The 13,826-nt window shown below is 46.5% G+C and overlaps 1 protein-coding gene across 1 annotated transcript in view; it reads right to left on the bottom strand.

Moving 5' to 3' along the window:
* Nucleotides 1-13,826, bottom strand: part of ACAN (aggrecan) — a 55,078-nt gene that overhangs the window by 725 nt on the left and 40,527 nt on the right. The window contains exons 14-17 of the mRNA XM_085308671.1: nucleotides 4,621-4,779; nucleotides 4,036-4,118; nucleotides 3,486-3,630; nucleotides 1,685-1,867 (exon numbers count right to left, since the gene is read on the bottom strand). Of these exons, the coding sequence (XP_085164797.1) occupies nucleotides 1,685-1,867; nucleotides 3,486-3,630; nucleotides 4,036-4,118; nucleotides 4,621-4,779 (570 nt within the window). The remainder of the gene's footprint in view (nucleotides 1-1,684; nucleotides 1,868-3,485; nucleotides 3,631-4,035; nucleotides 4,119-4,620; nucleotides 4,780-13,826) is intronic.

Below are 13,826 nucleotides of genomic sequence, written 5' to 3'. Positions count from 1 at the left end.
CTACCGGGATGAACGCGGGAAGCTGCTTTCCTCCGTCTCCCCGCGGCACCGAGGTGCCCTGCTCCGAAGGCAGAGGCAGGGGACAGCGGTCCTGCTCAGCCTTCGCTGCCCTGCTGGTCCCGTCCCGTTGCTCTGCCTGTCTGCCGAGTGGAGCCAACTTTGGCTGGTCCCCGCAGGGATGGGGAGGGAAATATAAATCGGTGGTGGGCCGTGCTTTGAGGTGGGATGTGCAGGAGGAGACAAAAAAACTTTTTCACCTGGGGTGGTGGTGGACAAGATTTCTTCCTGTTCTCTGCTGCAAATCTCCTTTTAACCTGGYATCACTTTTGTGCATTGCTTACAAGGAGGCATCTGATGGAACCAGCAAAAGCTTTGGGGAACAGCCTAAGTCTCGTGCTATGATCACTGCTGGTTCAGCGATGCTGGAAGCAGCCTGCAGCTTTCAGGATCCGTAGCAGAGCCAAGGGAGTCAGCAGCCTGGTCCGCGCAACACAGCGTCGAACCGCCGCTGCCCTTTGACACCTCCTTCCATCTCTCCTTCTTCCCAGCTCTTCCCTGGCTCAGAGTTTTGTCCCTATAGTCAGCATCARTCTCCTCTGGCTGTAGGACTGTTAATTTAGTTGGAATTACCCAGCTGGACCAGACCCTGGCAAGGAGGCTGATGACACTTGACAGATGTGATTTGGCTAAGGCAGATAAAATTAATGGGAAGCTCCAGGCAAGCAGGGATGGGACAGGGGTGTAGGCAGGCCTGGGAATGGGTTGGGACGCCTTGCTGAGAGGGCTGGCTGCTCTCAGCTGGAGGCCTGACAGAAGAAGGGTCAAGAGTCCAGTGTTGTCTCTCAGGTTAACTCTTCTTCAGGGTTTTCTGTCTTCTCTGCAGTTCACCAGGGCAGGGAAACACAGGCAGACCTTGCTAGGACTTGGGGGGAACCACATAGCTCCCTCCCTCCTATCCTTTTCTTTTTTTTTCCTTGTCCTGCAGGTAGTGCTCAAACTCACCATTTCAGAAATTGTTTCTTTTTGTTTCCTTTCTTTAAGTTGTTTGGGTTGTTATATTAAGCTCTTTTCTGCACTTTAGTGGCTGTGCCTGCCCTGCCTAGATGGAGGAGCCTTGGGCTCAGCAGGGAGGTGGGTGTTTGGAGAAGACCCCTGGCATCTTGGCATGGCTCCATGTCAGGAATTGCTCAGGCTGGCCCTCCAGCAGGTCCTAATGGTCCAGACYTACCCAGAAGATGCCAGCTTCTATGGCCCCATCACAAGGAAGCTTTAAGCGAGGCAAAAGGCTGTGATTGCCCCTTCTGCCTGGCTCACAGCTAACCTGTGMCCTAAGGAGCTTGGGTGGTGCAGGGCGATGCAGGACCCCTCCCCGCTCCCAGCCTCTCTCACTTCCATGCTTTGGATGATTTGTTCCACCCYCATTCCCAGCTCCTCCTCCCAGATGCAGAGATGCCTCAGTCCTAAACCTCCATAGCCAGGAAATCTGGGTGAGGAGAAGGATTTGGGCATGGACATCCCTTTCCAGAGCTCTTCTGAGCCCAAACCTCTGCTTGGGCCTGCAGGATTTCCTGCCTCGGGCTGCCAGCACCAAACTTTCTCTTTCCTCCTCCCAGACAGGAACAGAGCATGGTGCCCTTGGCTAACACCGAGGTGCGAACGTGAAAGCGGAAGGGCTGAGACTTACGGTTTATGCAGGATATCCGTGGCTCCTCCCACTGCCCATTGGGCTGGCACCGAATCGTGGGCACGTGGCGCTGGATGTAGCCGTGGTTACACTGGTACCGCACCATGGAGTTTATTTCATAGCGGTCCTTCTTCCTGCCAAAGGTCCTGGCGTTCTCCACCACGGGGGGGTCCCCACAGGCAACTGTGCGAGATAGGCAAAAAACAGGGAGAGCCTGAAGGCTCCTGCTTGGCTGAGCAGGCAGCTGCCCAGGGCGACAGCCCGCACAGCCCGCACAGCCCCTGGCTGGCCCTGCCGCCGCGGGGCGGGCTGGGCACGCACACGTCCTCGCTCACTCACCCTTCCCCAGCGCTGTGTCCCGCAGGACCTCCGAGCGCTGGAGAGAGAGAACGCGCGAYGGCTGCTGCGTCTGCCCTGGAAATGCAGCCCCTTTCGAAGCGGAAGGAGGCAGCCGTGTACAGAGCCGTCTTTGCCCATCCCTGAGATGCAGTGGGAGCGATCCCCCCCCCCACCAGTAATAACTCTCTGAGGCAGAAGGTTTCCAGGTCCCATTTGGGCAAGCACCATCTACCTAAGCTGACGRACTTTTTTTTGCCACATCCCTGAGTCAGGCCCGGGGCTACAGAAGCAGCTGATAATGGAGGGATCATTGCCTTTGATGGAGGTAATACAAAATAAATTGTGATTAAAAGCTTGAATTCCCTCCCCACAGCAAAATCTGCTGTGTTTGCCTCTGTCTGTCTGCTTCAGGCTCCATCTCTGCCTTCCAGAGAATCAGGTTCACAGCAAGAGCTGGGCACTGGAGCCCGGGCATCAGAACTGCCACCCGCTGCCTGGGGRGGGCAGGGAGCTGGTACGCAAGAGCAAGGCCGCGRTCAGGGCTGGGCTTTTTCTCAGGGCTACTGGCTCACCTGGAAGAAAATAATGAAAACTGGTTTTTACAAAGCTGGAAAAGATGTAGATGTGGGAGCTGATGGCAGAAGAAATGTGTCTTAGGTGGGGCTGTGAAGAGAGCGAGCACATTTTGGTGGGAGAGGGAAGGAAGGAGAGGAACTGCTGCTTCACAGCATGGAAGCAAGGGCATTACCCGTTTGCACATCTGCCACAGTATTCCCCTGCCTCTGCRGTCAGGCCATGCTGGGGTGCAGCCAGCATGTGCATGGAGAAGGCAGGCAGAGGCAGAGAAGCTCCAGCTAGCAGGGGCTGGGAGTAGCTCCGGGGAGGGTGGCATCGAGGGGGTGGCACAGCTCTGGCTGTGACAGTGAACAGCAGCCGCACGGCAGGGAGCGGGGCGAGCGGGAGGAAGGCCATACTGGCGCATCTGCCTTGCTCTCAATCACTGGGAACATGACCCCTGGATCTTGGTGACTTGTGTTACTCATTTTCAAGACCTCAGAGACCTTTTTCCCAGAGCCTTAGCCAAATTCTAACGCTAATCCCACATCCTTAAGTGCCCTTTGCAGTGACAAATCTAYGTCATCTTTGCTCCCTCTATTAATTTTCTTGTGCAGAAATTAAACTTCCAGTAAGGACAGCTAAGGGATGAGGGAGATTTCCAGGAACCTGCTAGGGTCACAGCACAGGCTAACATGCAAAATACCTCTGTGCAAGCTGTAAAACCCCACTACATTCTGGGACTTGTCACCAACAAGCTCCTGCTTATGTGCCCTGAGCGTTTCCCCAGAGAGCACGACGGCTTCTGAAGACGAAAGCTCGCTGCTTGCACAGTCCCGCCCTGCAGCCTTTGCCTGAGCCTATATCGACTCTCCCCATTTTTACTGGTACCTGGGGGAGGGCTCACCTGTTCCTTTCTTGCACGTGAAAGGGAGATGATAGTTGCACGGGACATCGTTCCATTCGCCTTGCTCATGCCAGATCATCACAACACAGTCTTCACCGGCAGCAAAGAAGTTATCGGGCTGATTGGGCCGCCAGTTCTCAAATTGCTGTTGAGAGAGAAAAGCCCTTCCCCTAAGACTGAGTCCTTCCCTCTCYCCCTCCTCTGTGCCTCCTCTCGCCTCTCCTGTCCCTTCACCAGYGTGTATTAACAGCAGTGCTACTACAGTTGTTACTTGTATTGCCATGATGCCTAGTAGCTTAGTCACAAGTCAGGCCCTGTTTTATTAGAGGCTGGAAAAACTAGGAGAAACCAAGAGCCCTTACTCCAGAGAGTTTTGAGTGGCTCCACTCAACACCTGTTCCAAGCTCTCGGTACAAAACTTGCACAGCTCTGCCCCCCAAGAGCAGTCTCTCTCCTTGCCCACAAAGCTAACACCTGTCTGCAGAGAGGTATCTCCCCTCCTTTCCATTCTCCCAGGTTCAGCACCCCACGTCCTTCCTCACTGACTCACCAGGGAGTGCCCGTCAGACCAGCGGAAGTCATTCTCAACAGTTCTGTCACTGAGACCAATCCACTGGTAATCCTGCGCGTGGTCTAGAAAAGCCGGATAGGGAGAGAAGAGTGAGAAGGAGCAGGCCCACCTTGTTGTGGCTTCCCCCCTCTTCACGCAGGTTTCTCTCTCTCATCGCAGCTGCTTTGGGCCTTGGAGTCTCTCCCCCAGGATACCTTGGGGTCATTTCGCTCCATCTCAGTCACTAGTCCCTGCCATCCACCTTTCCCCCCATATTATGCTTGTTCATCTCTCTTCCTGCTAACCTTGCCATGAACACAAGATCTTTCATGCCATCTACACTGCCATGAGTCTCTGGGCTTATTATACCAAGTGAACATTTTGCGAACCACACTAGCAATGTGGCAGGATCACAGATCTGTCCTGGTCATTAACAGGCCCTCTCCTATCCTATAGCCTGATAGTTCTTCCTCTCCTACACAAAGGTAGGGCATCATTTGACAAGAAATATCTGCCAATAGACTTGCAGTTTGGTTGATTGACTCTGCCCATCCTCACATCTTCAAGGCTGCCCTCAACACTCACTGTTCACAAAGTCTTGTTCTTCTGGGGTGATGATACTGCTCAAGTGGGCTTGATGTTCTCGGCATCTGGTCTCTGCATCCACCCAAGTCTCCCTCTCTTCGAAGTGCCTGTAACAGTGTCCCTGGAACTTGGTCCACCCTTCCTCACAGTTTTCCAGGTCTGGAACACACAAAGGAGGAATGAAAAGGAGTTTGCTGCATGTGGCTGGAAGCYTTCCAACTCACCTCCTGGCTGTTCACACACTCATGGCACAGAGGATGACACATAGTCACATCCACTAAAAAACCAAACGCTGATATTGTCTGCTACATCCCAGGAAAACGATCAGAAGGCATCCAAGAAACATTCAGAGGGAGGAGGCTGCTCTGAAAACCATATGTTTATAGTAAGATCATCAACGCTATTGGAAAACTTGAGTAAGACGGACAGACTCCTGAGCAATTCAGGCCCCAAGTGGTTTTCTAGGACTCTGTTTCTGAGAAACTGACCCAAGCAACAATCCTTCTCTTCTCACTTGTGCTGTCTTGTAGGATTTTCTTGCTCTGGAAAGCAATCCTGAAACCTGCATTCAGATGCCCAGAATTAACACTCATGTTTACAAAAGAAAGAGGGGAAGGAGAGGCTAGGGTTCAGCTGGTTACAGCTGGCGTAGTGTGATTCTGAGGCTTCTGGAAGGAAAAGTAAACTCAGTGAGACAAGCGAAAAGAGATGAGGGCAGAAACTTACCATGGGGAAACAGAAAAATAAATCTCAAGGAAAGGTCTTAGAAACTACTAGAAAAGTACAAAAATATTTCAACTTGTAAAAACATTTTTACTACCTGAGAAATGCTGATTTGAACCCATTAATTAAAAAAACAAAACCACGGATGGGGTACGGCAGAGTCATATGCAGAAATCATCAAAAAAGGCCTTCAGCAACTCCCATGCTACATGGTACCACACATTTGCTTCGTGTGCTGGAAGGAAACTGAGGCAGATACAGAAATGGCACCATGGTGGCACATGTGATTGAACTTACTATTTGGGCTGGATCAGCCGCCTGTTGGAGCTACTGTATTTTCAGGGCCGTGAGTTTGCTCTCTCACATTAGCTCTTCCAGCACCACGTGTACTCACGAGGGCTCAGGCATAAAGTCGCAGGGGCAAGTTTCTCTCTGTAGTCTATGAGTGGGGAACAGAACACTAGAACACTAAAACTGTGTGTGGGGAGAGAGACCCAGTACAGGTGAAAGCAGAAATCTAGGACACATTGAAATGTGTTTAAGCTCAGCCCTTCAGAGACTCAATTTACCACCCTTTCTCAGTCACTTGCTGTTTTGCAGTGGTAGGATTTCATTAGTGCTTACGCCTCTCTCACTTGCTAGTAAGATTTTCTGTACTCCATTTCTTTCTTTCACTGTTAAAACTTGGTAGGTCACCTTCAGTCACATAAATTCCTCCTAATCCACCTGTCTGATATTCTTCCAGCTAGAGACTACCAACATCTCATAGCTGTTGGAGGGGTACATAGTTCGGCGAGGCATTTAAACTTTTTTCAGTCATTTTCTTATACCCATTAAATGGGTTATCCTGAAGCAGCTGAAGCTTTAAGGATCCTTGTTCCTCTCTATGTGCAGATCACTTACACAAGATAAGCAGAGAACATGCCCTGTTTTTTGAGGTSTAATTTTTTTCTCCTGCTGTTTGAATGTCACCCCTTGTCATCACAGGGATGCGGAGTGGATGGAACATGCTGTAGAACCTCAGCAGGACACTGCTTAGTAGAAACAACACTCTTTCTTACATAGCTTTTACTTATGAAGAAATATGGCAGGGATCATTTCACAAAAAGCCTGTCCTTGGCACTGACACTTCTGTAGTGAAAAGATGGACTGACTGTATCCACASACAGCAGAGTTCACTTACAGTGTCCCTGCTGTTCCTGGAGAGTGATAGATGTTAGAGAAGGCAAAATCTGCCCCATGGGAATAAAGATTTACATTTGCCACTGAATTTAGGGTACTGACTTCCTCTCATATTTCCTAGGCTATAGGCTCTAGCTGTCATGAGACCATTAATAATAGAAAAGAGGAAATTAAGTTTGGCTTGGACCAAGCAAGGTCATGAGCAACCACAGGGTAGAAAATCTCTTTTTCTATTACAGGGAGAGCAACAGGTGGCATGGATGGGGAAATCAGGAGTTGATTAGGTTGCATTAGCAAAGAGAAGCGAAGACAGCACAGTTTCTGCTCAGACAAGTCCAACAATCCACATCCTTTTTCATGTGATCTATGCTGTATGTTTGTACTAAAAGCAGAGAGAGACATGTAAAGAAAGAAAAGGGGAGAAGCCAATATATATTACCATGTCAAAGTAAAGAAGAAATTGTAATCTTATTCCTTTTTTGTTTGAGCAAGGCAGGAAAGCTTACCCTTACTGCTAAGCTGATAGAAGTCTGGGCTTTCATAAGCTTTAAGAAGAAAAAAATACTTYTTTCTTTTCTTGTAGAAACAAAAATAAGTATTAGTGTGGGTCAAAGTACCTTATCTTGATGGAAAAATAGGTCACTTCATATTTCCTCAAAGATAGACATTCCCTGCTGATTTTGCCACAAGAACCCGTGTTCAAGAGATGACAAAAACGTCATGCTGAGTCCAGTCGGTGGGGATGCCTGGAGTGAATGAAGCTTCTCTCAGCTGCATCTTCACAGAGTGAAACACAATCATTTTACACGGYTCAGTTCAAGCATCTTTTCATGAAATTCCAGTCTAGCAGAGAAAGTTTGCCTGGGGTGAAGATTCGCTTAGACATTTTGCTACTGCTACAGATGAACGGAGAGACCCTTTATCCAAAGAGATAGTGMCTTCTGTGATCAACACTATTGCATTCTGCATGGAGCTTCACAAGAGAAACGTACAAACAAAGAGAAAGCTGAAGATGACCCTGGAAGCTCCTGCTTAGGAATCTTACAGGATATAGTGCTGCGATGAACAAAATAGCCAAAATATATAAGTAAAAGACTCAAAGCTTTTCCCTACTGTGATGTATTTAAATCTGCTGTTAGAGGTTAGCGTACTGAGATGAGGACATGACTGATGGGTGCACTTGGGATCAGTTTTTTGGGGTGTAGGGTGGGGACAAGGTAATGCAGCTGTTAGTAAGATTAGCTGAAGCCAAGGAGGCCGTACCGATCTCACACAGGTCCCCTCCGTAGCTGGGAAGGCATAAGCATTTGAAAGAGTCGATGCCATCAACGCAGGTAGCTCCATTCAGACAGGGGCTTGAGTGGCACGCATCAATGTCTGCAAGAAATCAAGGGCTTCCATTAGGGCTCTGGGCAGAGAAGTCCACCAACAGGAGAACTTGTTTCCTTGCTTGTTTAGAAGGGCATATCAGTCGTTTGGAGGAAACTTGGGCGTTGTTACGGTCTTATTTTAAAACCTACTGCCACTGCTGCTGCTGGAGGAATGAAGGCAAGAGACCAGATCCACCCTATGAGGAAGATGTTGTTCTGCCATTTGATGGCTGAACGTCCCTCTGGAGATATCAGGACAACCTCAGCAGAAACATTTCCACTACACAGTATCTTTAACATCTGTGGTGACTCTTCCTTGTCGACTGTCTCTGCCTGGTGGATCAAATAWGCAAACTTGAGGCTGTGTCTACAAGGAAGAATGTGGGCTTCTCGCAAGTGAGGGAAACATCCTGAAGTAAAGCTTTATCTCTTGCTTGGGGCCAAAGCTCCTTACTAGTTTCAGATGAAGGTCCRGGGCAGACACCTCACCTTGGTGAAGCTAATTGCAAGGGAGAAAAGAAGTAGGTTAAAGATGGTTCAAAGCCCCTCAACCTTTTTCTTTTGAAGATTTTAGGGTGGGCCATAGGAGCCTCTTCCTTGGCAAAGAATGCCGGAGTGCAGTGCCATTTTATCCAGACATGTCCTCGCCATGTGCTCTTTTACTTGTGATTCCCTCATGGTGGAAGAATTTATTCTTAGTTTCCCATCTTGAGTAGGCCTAAAGCATCTTTCTGAATTTCCAGAGATAAAAAGAGAAGTTGGGATGGGAAGAGTTTGACCCACAACTCTCCAGTGTTTTTCAACTTGCTAATTAGCACCACAGTGGGTAGTAAATGCCATTGTTTGGTAGCACTTCCATCAGCTATCATCTTGGGGACAGAAGGAAAGAAGCATGGATTCTTTAAAGAGGGCCACAGGTAGCCAGTTTGTATCTATATATGGTAAAATCCAGCTCTTGCTGGAAGGAAAAGATGTTTTCTTCGCATCTCTCCAGCTTGAATCTTAATCCTATTATGGAACTTTGGAATCAGAAGAAAAATCATTTAGAATGAAAAGATTTCAGAGATGTTCAACTCAAGAAACGAGGAACAAGACTAAGGAAGCAACCGGAAACAAATTCATGCAGGTTAGGTTAGATCCTTGTGTGAGAAAATGCTCTTGCCCCAGAGCCTGGAAGAAATGTAAGGTTTTACAGATGCTGGCTAACACTCAGTGCTCTTCTTGTAGCTGAGAGAAGTTAGTGAGAAAACATTCACAGATGATGAGAGTGCTGGCCATGGAAATACACATACCAGAGCAGAGCAGACAGTGACTCCTCAAGTTCTGTATTCTTCAGATGAGCGTATGTTCACCCTGATATTATCTCCTGCAGAACAGTGGCCCAGCTGTTCAATATCTCGAGACACATTAGAGCATAAATGTGTTTTACCCCATGTGACTATCACACAGTGGCCAATGTCTGATATGTCAACAAAAAGTAGAAATGCTCGGTAACATGCTGGTCAGGAAAAAAAATTTCCTGACCTTGGATGGTAAATCAGTTCGTGCTTTGGAGCATGAGCATTATCATCGTTATTCTAGGCTGTATCACCGTGAGAAATGCGATTATTCCGTAACTGGCTGATGAACCACTTACATCAGTTTCGCAATTAGTTTTTCACTGAGAAAAGGATTTTTTTCCTCTAAGTCGCCCTTCTAAGTATTCTTGAATGTTTTCTGGATTCACAGCAACATGAAGGAAATCAGAGATCTTGCTTCCACTGACACTCATAAATACTTTGAGACTTTCCAGAACAAAACTGGAGTCGCAGATCTAGTAAAAGASGGGGGGGCAACCGCTTATAAGTCACATTTGGAATTCTTAGAAGGTTTAAAGCATAAAGAAAAATGAAGCGTCCTGATGGTTGATTACAACCGTAGAGGCTCCCCCAGGCTTCCCAACAGCAGTAGCAGCAGAAGTTCGTATTGATTCCAGTGGGCTCCCGCTGAACAAGTAAGGAAAAGCTCTCCCCTTTGTCCATTAGCTTTCATGAAGTGGAAAGTACACCACAGAAATAAACCACACAAAAGAGTTAAAGCAGAATGTTTAGCAGCGAATAAAGAGTCTTCAGTCATCTTCGGCAACGTAGCCTAAAACTTGGTGCATCCAAGATCTCTTCTGTGATGGACGAGACCTGCTGTGAGTTGCCATTCTCAATCTTGGAGGAAGATAGAGTAGACAAACACATGCAAATTTATTGCTAAAATCTCCATCTGGAAATAACACTGGAACAGGATTTCCTTTTACAGATATTGTATATAATATGACTGCACATATTACATATGCTCTAAAAATAAATCTGTGTGTGTGTGTGTGTGTGTGTGTGTGTGTGTGTTATATATGTACTCATACATATACACACATATATATAAATATCTCACAAAGAGAAAGGGTGTGTACTTGAAGACACTGTTGGAAAAACAGACAACAAAGACAAATGAGACATAGAATCATAGAATCAGTAAGGTTGGAGGGGACCTCTGGAGATCATCTAGTCCAACCTCCCCGCTCAGCAGGGTCACCTAGAGCATGTTAGACAGGGTTGCATCCAGGCAGGCCTTGAATATCTCCAGAGAGGAAGACTCCACAACCTCTCTGGGCAACCTTGTCCAGTGCTCTGTCACTCTCACAGTGAAGAAATTCCCCCTCACGTTCAGGCAGAACTTCCTGTGCTTCAATTTCTGCCCATTGCTTCTTGTCCTGTCACATGGGGCAACTGAAAAGAGTTTGTCCTCGTCCCCTTGACACCCTCCCTTCAGGTACTTGTACACATTGAAGGTGGTTGAAGTCCCCCATGAGAACCAGGGCCTGTGATCTTGAGGCTACCTCCACCTGTCTACAGAAGGCCTCATCAATCTTCTCTTCCCGGTCAGGTGGCCTGTAGTAGACACCCACAACAGTGTCCCCCATGTTAGCCTGACCTTTGATCTTTACCCATAAGCTCTCAGTTGCCTCCTGCTCCTCCATCCCCAGGTAGAGCTCGATGCATTCCAGTTGCTCTCTCACATAAAGAGCAACTCCACCACCTCGCCTTCCTGGCCTGTCTCTCCTAAAAAGCACATAGCCATCCATGACAGCATTCCAGTCATGTGAGCTATCCCACCATGTCTCTGTGACTGCAATGAGATCATGGCCCTGCGATCGCACACAGATCTCCAGCTCCTCCTGTTGGTTCCCCATGCTGCGTGCATTGGTGTACAGAAAAACACAGACATATTTTTCCCAGAAGCACGCTGAAAATTGCTGGAAAGATGACATTTTAAACACATAACGATCATAAATACCAAACTTTCCCTTCAGCCTATTGGTTTTTTGGGCCATGGCTGTGCTTCTGACTGGATGTAGGAATTGCTTCACTGAGCCAATCACCAGGAAACTCATACACATCAGCCTGTTTGGAGGAAGTCTTGCCGGTTCTGTTCCTCCCAGAAAATCTGAGTCTTTGAGGACTTGTCTAAAATTAAGTCCTAAAGGTAAAACTGGTGATGATGCTGGCTCTGGAAACCCTGGCAAGAAGGTTTGCAGGTATTTCTAGGATATCACATCACAGCCATAGGATTTACAGGRGGTGAGAACTCCAGTAAMACAAACAAACAAAAAATCCTGTCTATCACTCAAAGCTGAGTTTTTCTCTTCTTAACCTTTTAGACACCATAAATGTATACACCCACAGAGCTGAGAGTTAGTAAATCATTGTACACATCTTCATCCAGTCTAAAAGCCTGCAGCACCCTAGATGGGATAGCTCTGCTCAGCTTCTCCGAGCACAACGTCCTAGAGGCACTCCTCAGCCCTGTGCACTACGCGCAGCACGGAGTAAACCCCACTTCCACAGCAGCCGGCTGCCACGTTCCTTAACACCGAAGACTCTTATGCATGCATGAGCTGTTTGTTTGTTTGGGTAAACAGTCATTCAAAAAGTCAGCTTTGCTCTCTCACAGCACTGTGGCGATCCTGCAACTCAAGCATTTGTCAAAAGACAAGAAGAAAAGACGATTACTACTACCACGCGTGCTAACAAAGGACAGGTGAGGAGCTGTGGGACGCGGAACAGAGGCAGCCCTTGCTTTCAAGAGCTTCAGCTCCAAAGCAGAGACAGGAAAAAAAAAAAAAGCCTTGCAGTGTTAAGCATAGGAAGCCCTTGCAAAATGTATTAACTCACTTCTCGGGGGTAAAGCAAACCCAGAATGTGTACTTCAGTTAATATCACTTAGAAGTTGTAAAAGATTATTCTATTGTCACAACATTTTTCACTTATGTTATTAACATGACCTGAAGTCTAACTTTTAGGAAGAAAAGCTTTTTAAAGTTCATAACCAAAAAGTAAAACAAACAAACATAAAACCCAGTGTAAACAGGGTCTTGCATCTGGGGAATGTAAACTATTGGCTGGAGAAAGCAAAGGCAGTTACAGAGCTACAACGCAAGTCTTGAATATGTTTCACCATTTGCTTCCTAAACTTTCTCTTACATCATCAAATACACCCTACATAACTCAGTAGTACTATTTTATTTTGTGCAGCTAAACACAACGTAAGTGTTCTCCCAAAACCTCGGAAGGCAACGTGCTGTACCTCTGCACAGAGCCTCTGCAGCCTCTGTAGGTAATACCTGTGATCACGAAAACTGGTATGAGAAATCAACTGAAAATGAAACAGATTGGTCCTGGTTTTACTCAAAAGGCAAATGACACTCAAAAGCGAACACAGTGAAAAGTAAATACTTTTGAAACCCTTCATCCCAAACCGAGAATACTAGAAACAGAGCTAACGCTTTTCAAAACAATATAGTCTATGCATTTCTGCCCATGACAGCCTGTATCAATGATGAGTAAGAATATCCATTAAACAAGGTTAGCTTTGTGCTGAGAATATTTACGGAGGAGAAGCAGCTTGCAAACAGACGGGATGCCATCACCCAAACACTGAACAAACTGTATAGTTTTATGGAAGCTGTGAGTAACTAGCTTAGAAATTTATTTTAGCTTCCAAATTCTTGCTTCTCCCCTGCAAAGTGGAAAAGCTAAGACTGAAAAGCAAGACATTTTCAGGATACACAACAGTCCATGTTGTGTCACTCACTCTTCCTTTTCTTTTTCTCTCTCTCTCTTTTTTTTTTTTTAAACAGGCATTCTTACAAATGTGATTATCAAAACAGGGTCTCAGATGACCACCTAGATAATTGTCTTATAGAGACTGCAGGAAAAAAAAATCTAACTAGAAATTAATTTTGCTTTTCAGAGACTCCTGGGAATTTTGAACTGCCAAGATGATAGCTCAGACGGAGGAGAAAAACATTTCAGCAATTAGACTGATTACTACAAGAAAAGAATAGGAGGAGTCTAAGAAAACAATTCTCTTATATTTAAATAAAATTACTAGCATTGGCCATTGCATAGCCAACTAGTGAGTTCCAATGAACAATTAATTATTTTAATGACTTAACACTAAGAAAATAATTTAATCACRTCCTTCATTCAGCAGAAGGGGCAGATTTTGCCATAGCCTTAAAAATTTCTATTAATCTTGAGAACAGTCAGTCCTCAAGAAGACCTACTGATCTGGAGGGATCTTCTATTTGTTCAACACTCTCCTAGAGGGAGAGCTCAGGAAATCTGGACATATCTACCTCCAAAATATTATGTGTAGAAGTAAACTGATAAGAAGTAAACACGAGTCCAGGACTGTAGATTGCCTCTTTATGTAGAGGTTTTTATTAAGCAAGTAACTTCTGATGCAAAATGCACAGAAAACTCAGGAGATAAATAATCAGATCAGCCAGAAATGTTTTCTGTTTTTGCCTGGCTCTCAGCAGGACTGCTGCCTTCATTGCCTTCTTCAGAAAGTACTCTCCAAGCCATGCTAAGTGAAACATTATGAAATAGTGTGTTT

Source organism: Rhea americana, unplaced genomic scaffold (genome assembly GCF_003343005.1).
Source record: "Rhea americana isolate MKP2758 unplaced genomic scaffold, rheAme1 scaffold_28, whole genome shotgun sequence".
Taxonomy (NCBI): Eukaryota; Metazoa; Chordata; class Aves; order Rheiformes; family Rheidae; genus Rhea; species Rhea americana.
This window is presented reverse-complemented; position numbering and strand designations above follow the sequence as displayed.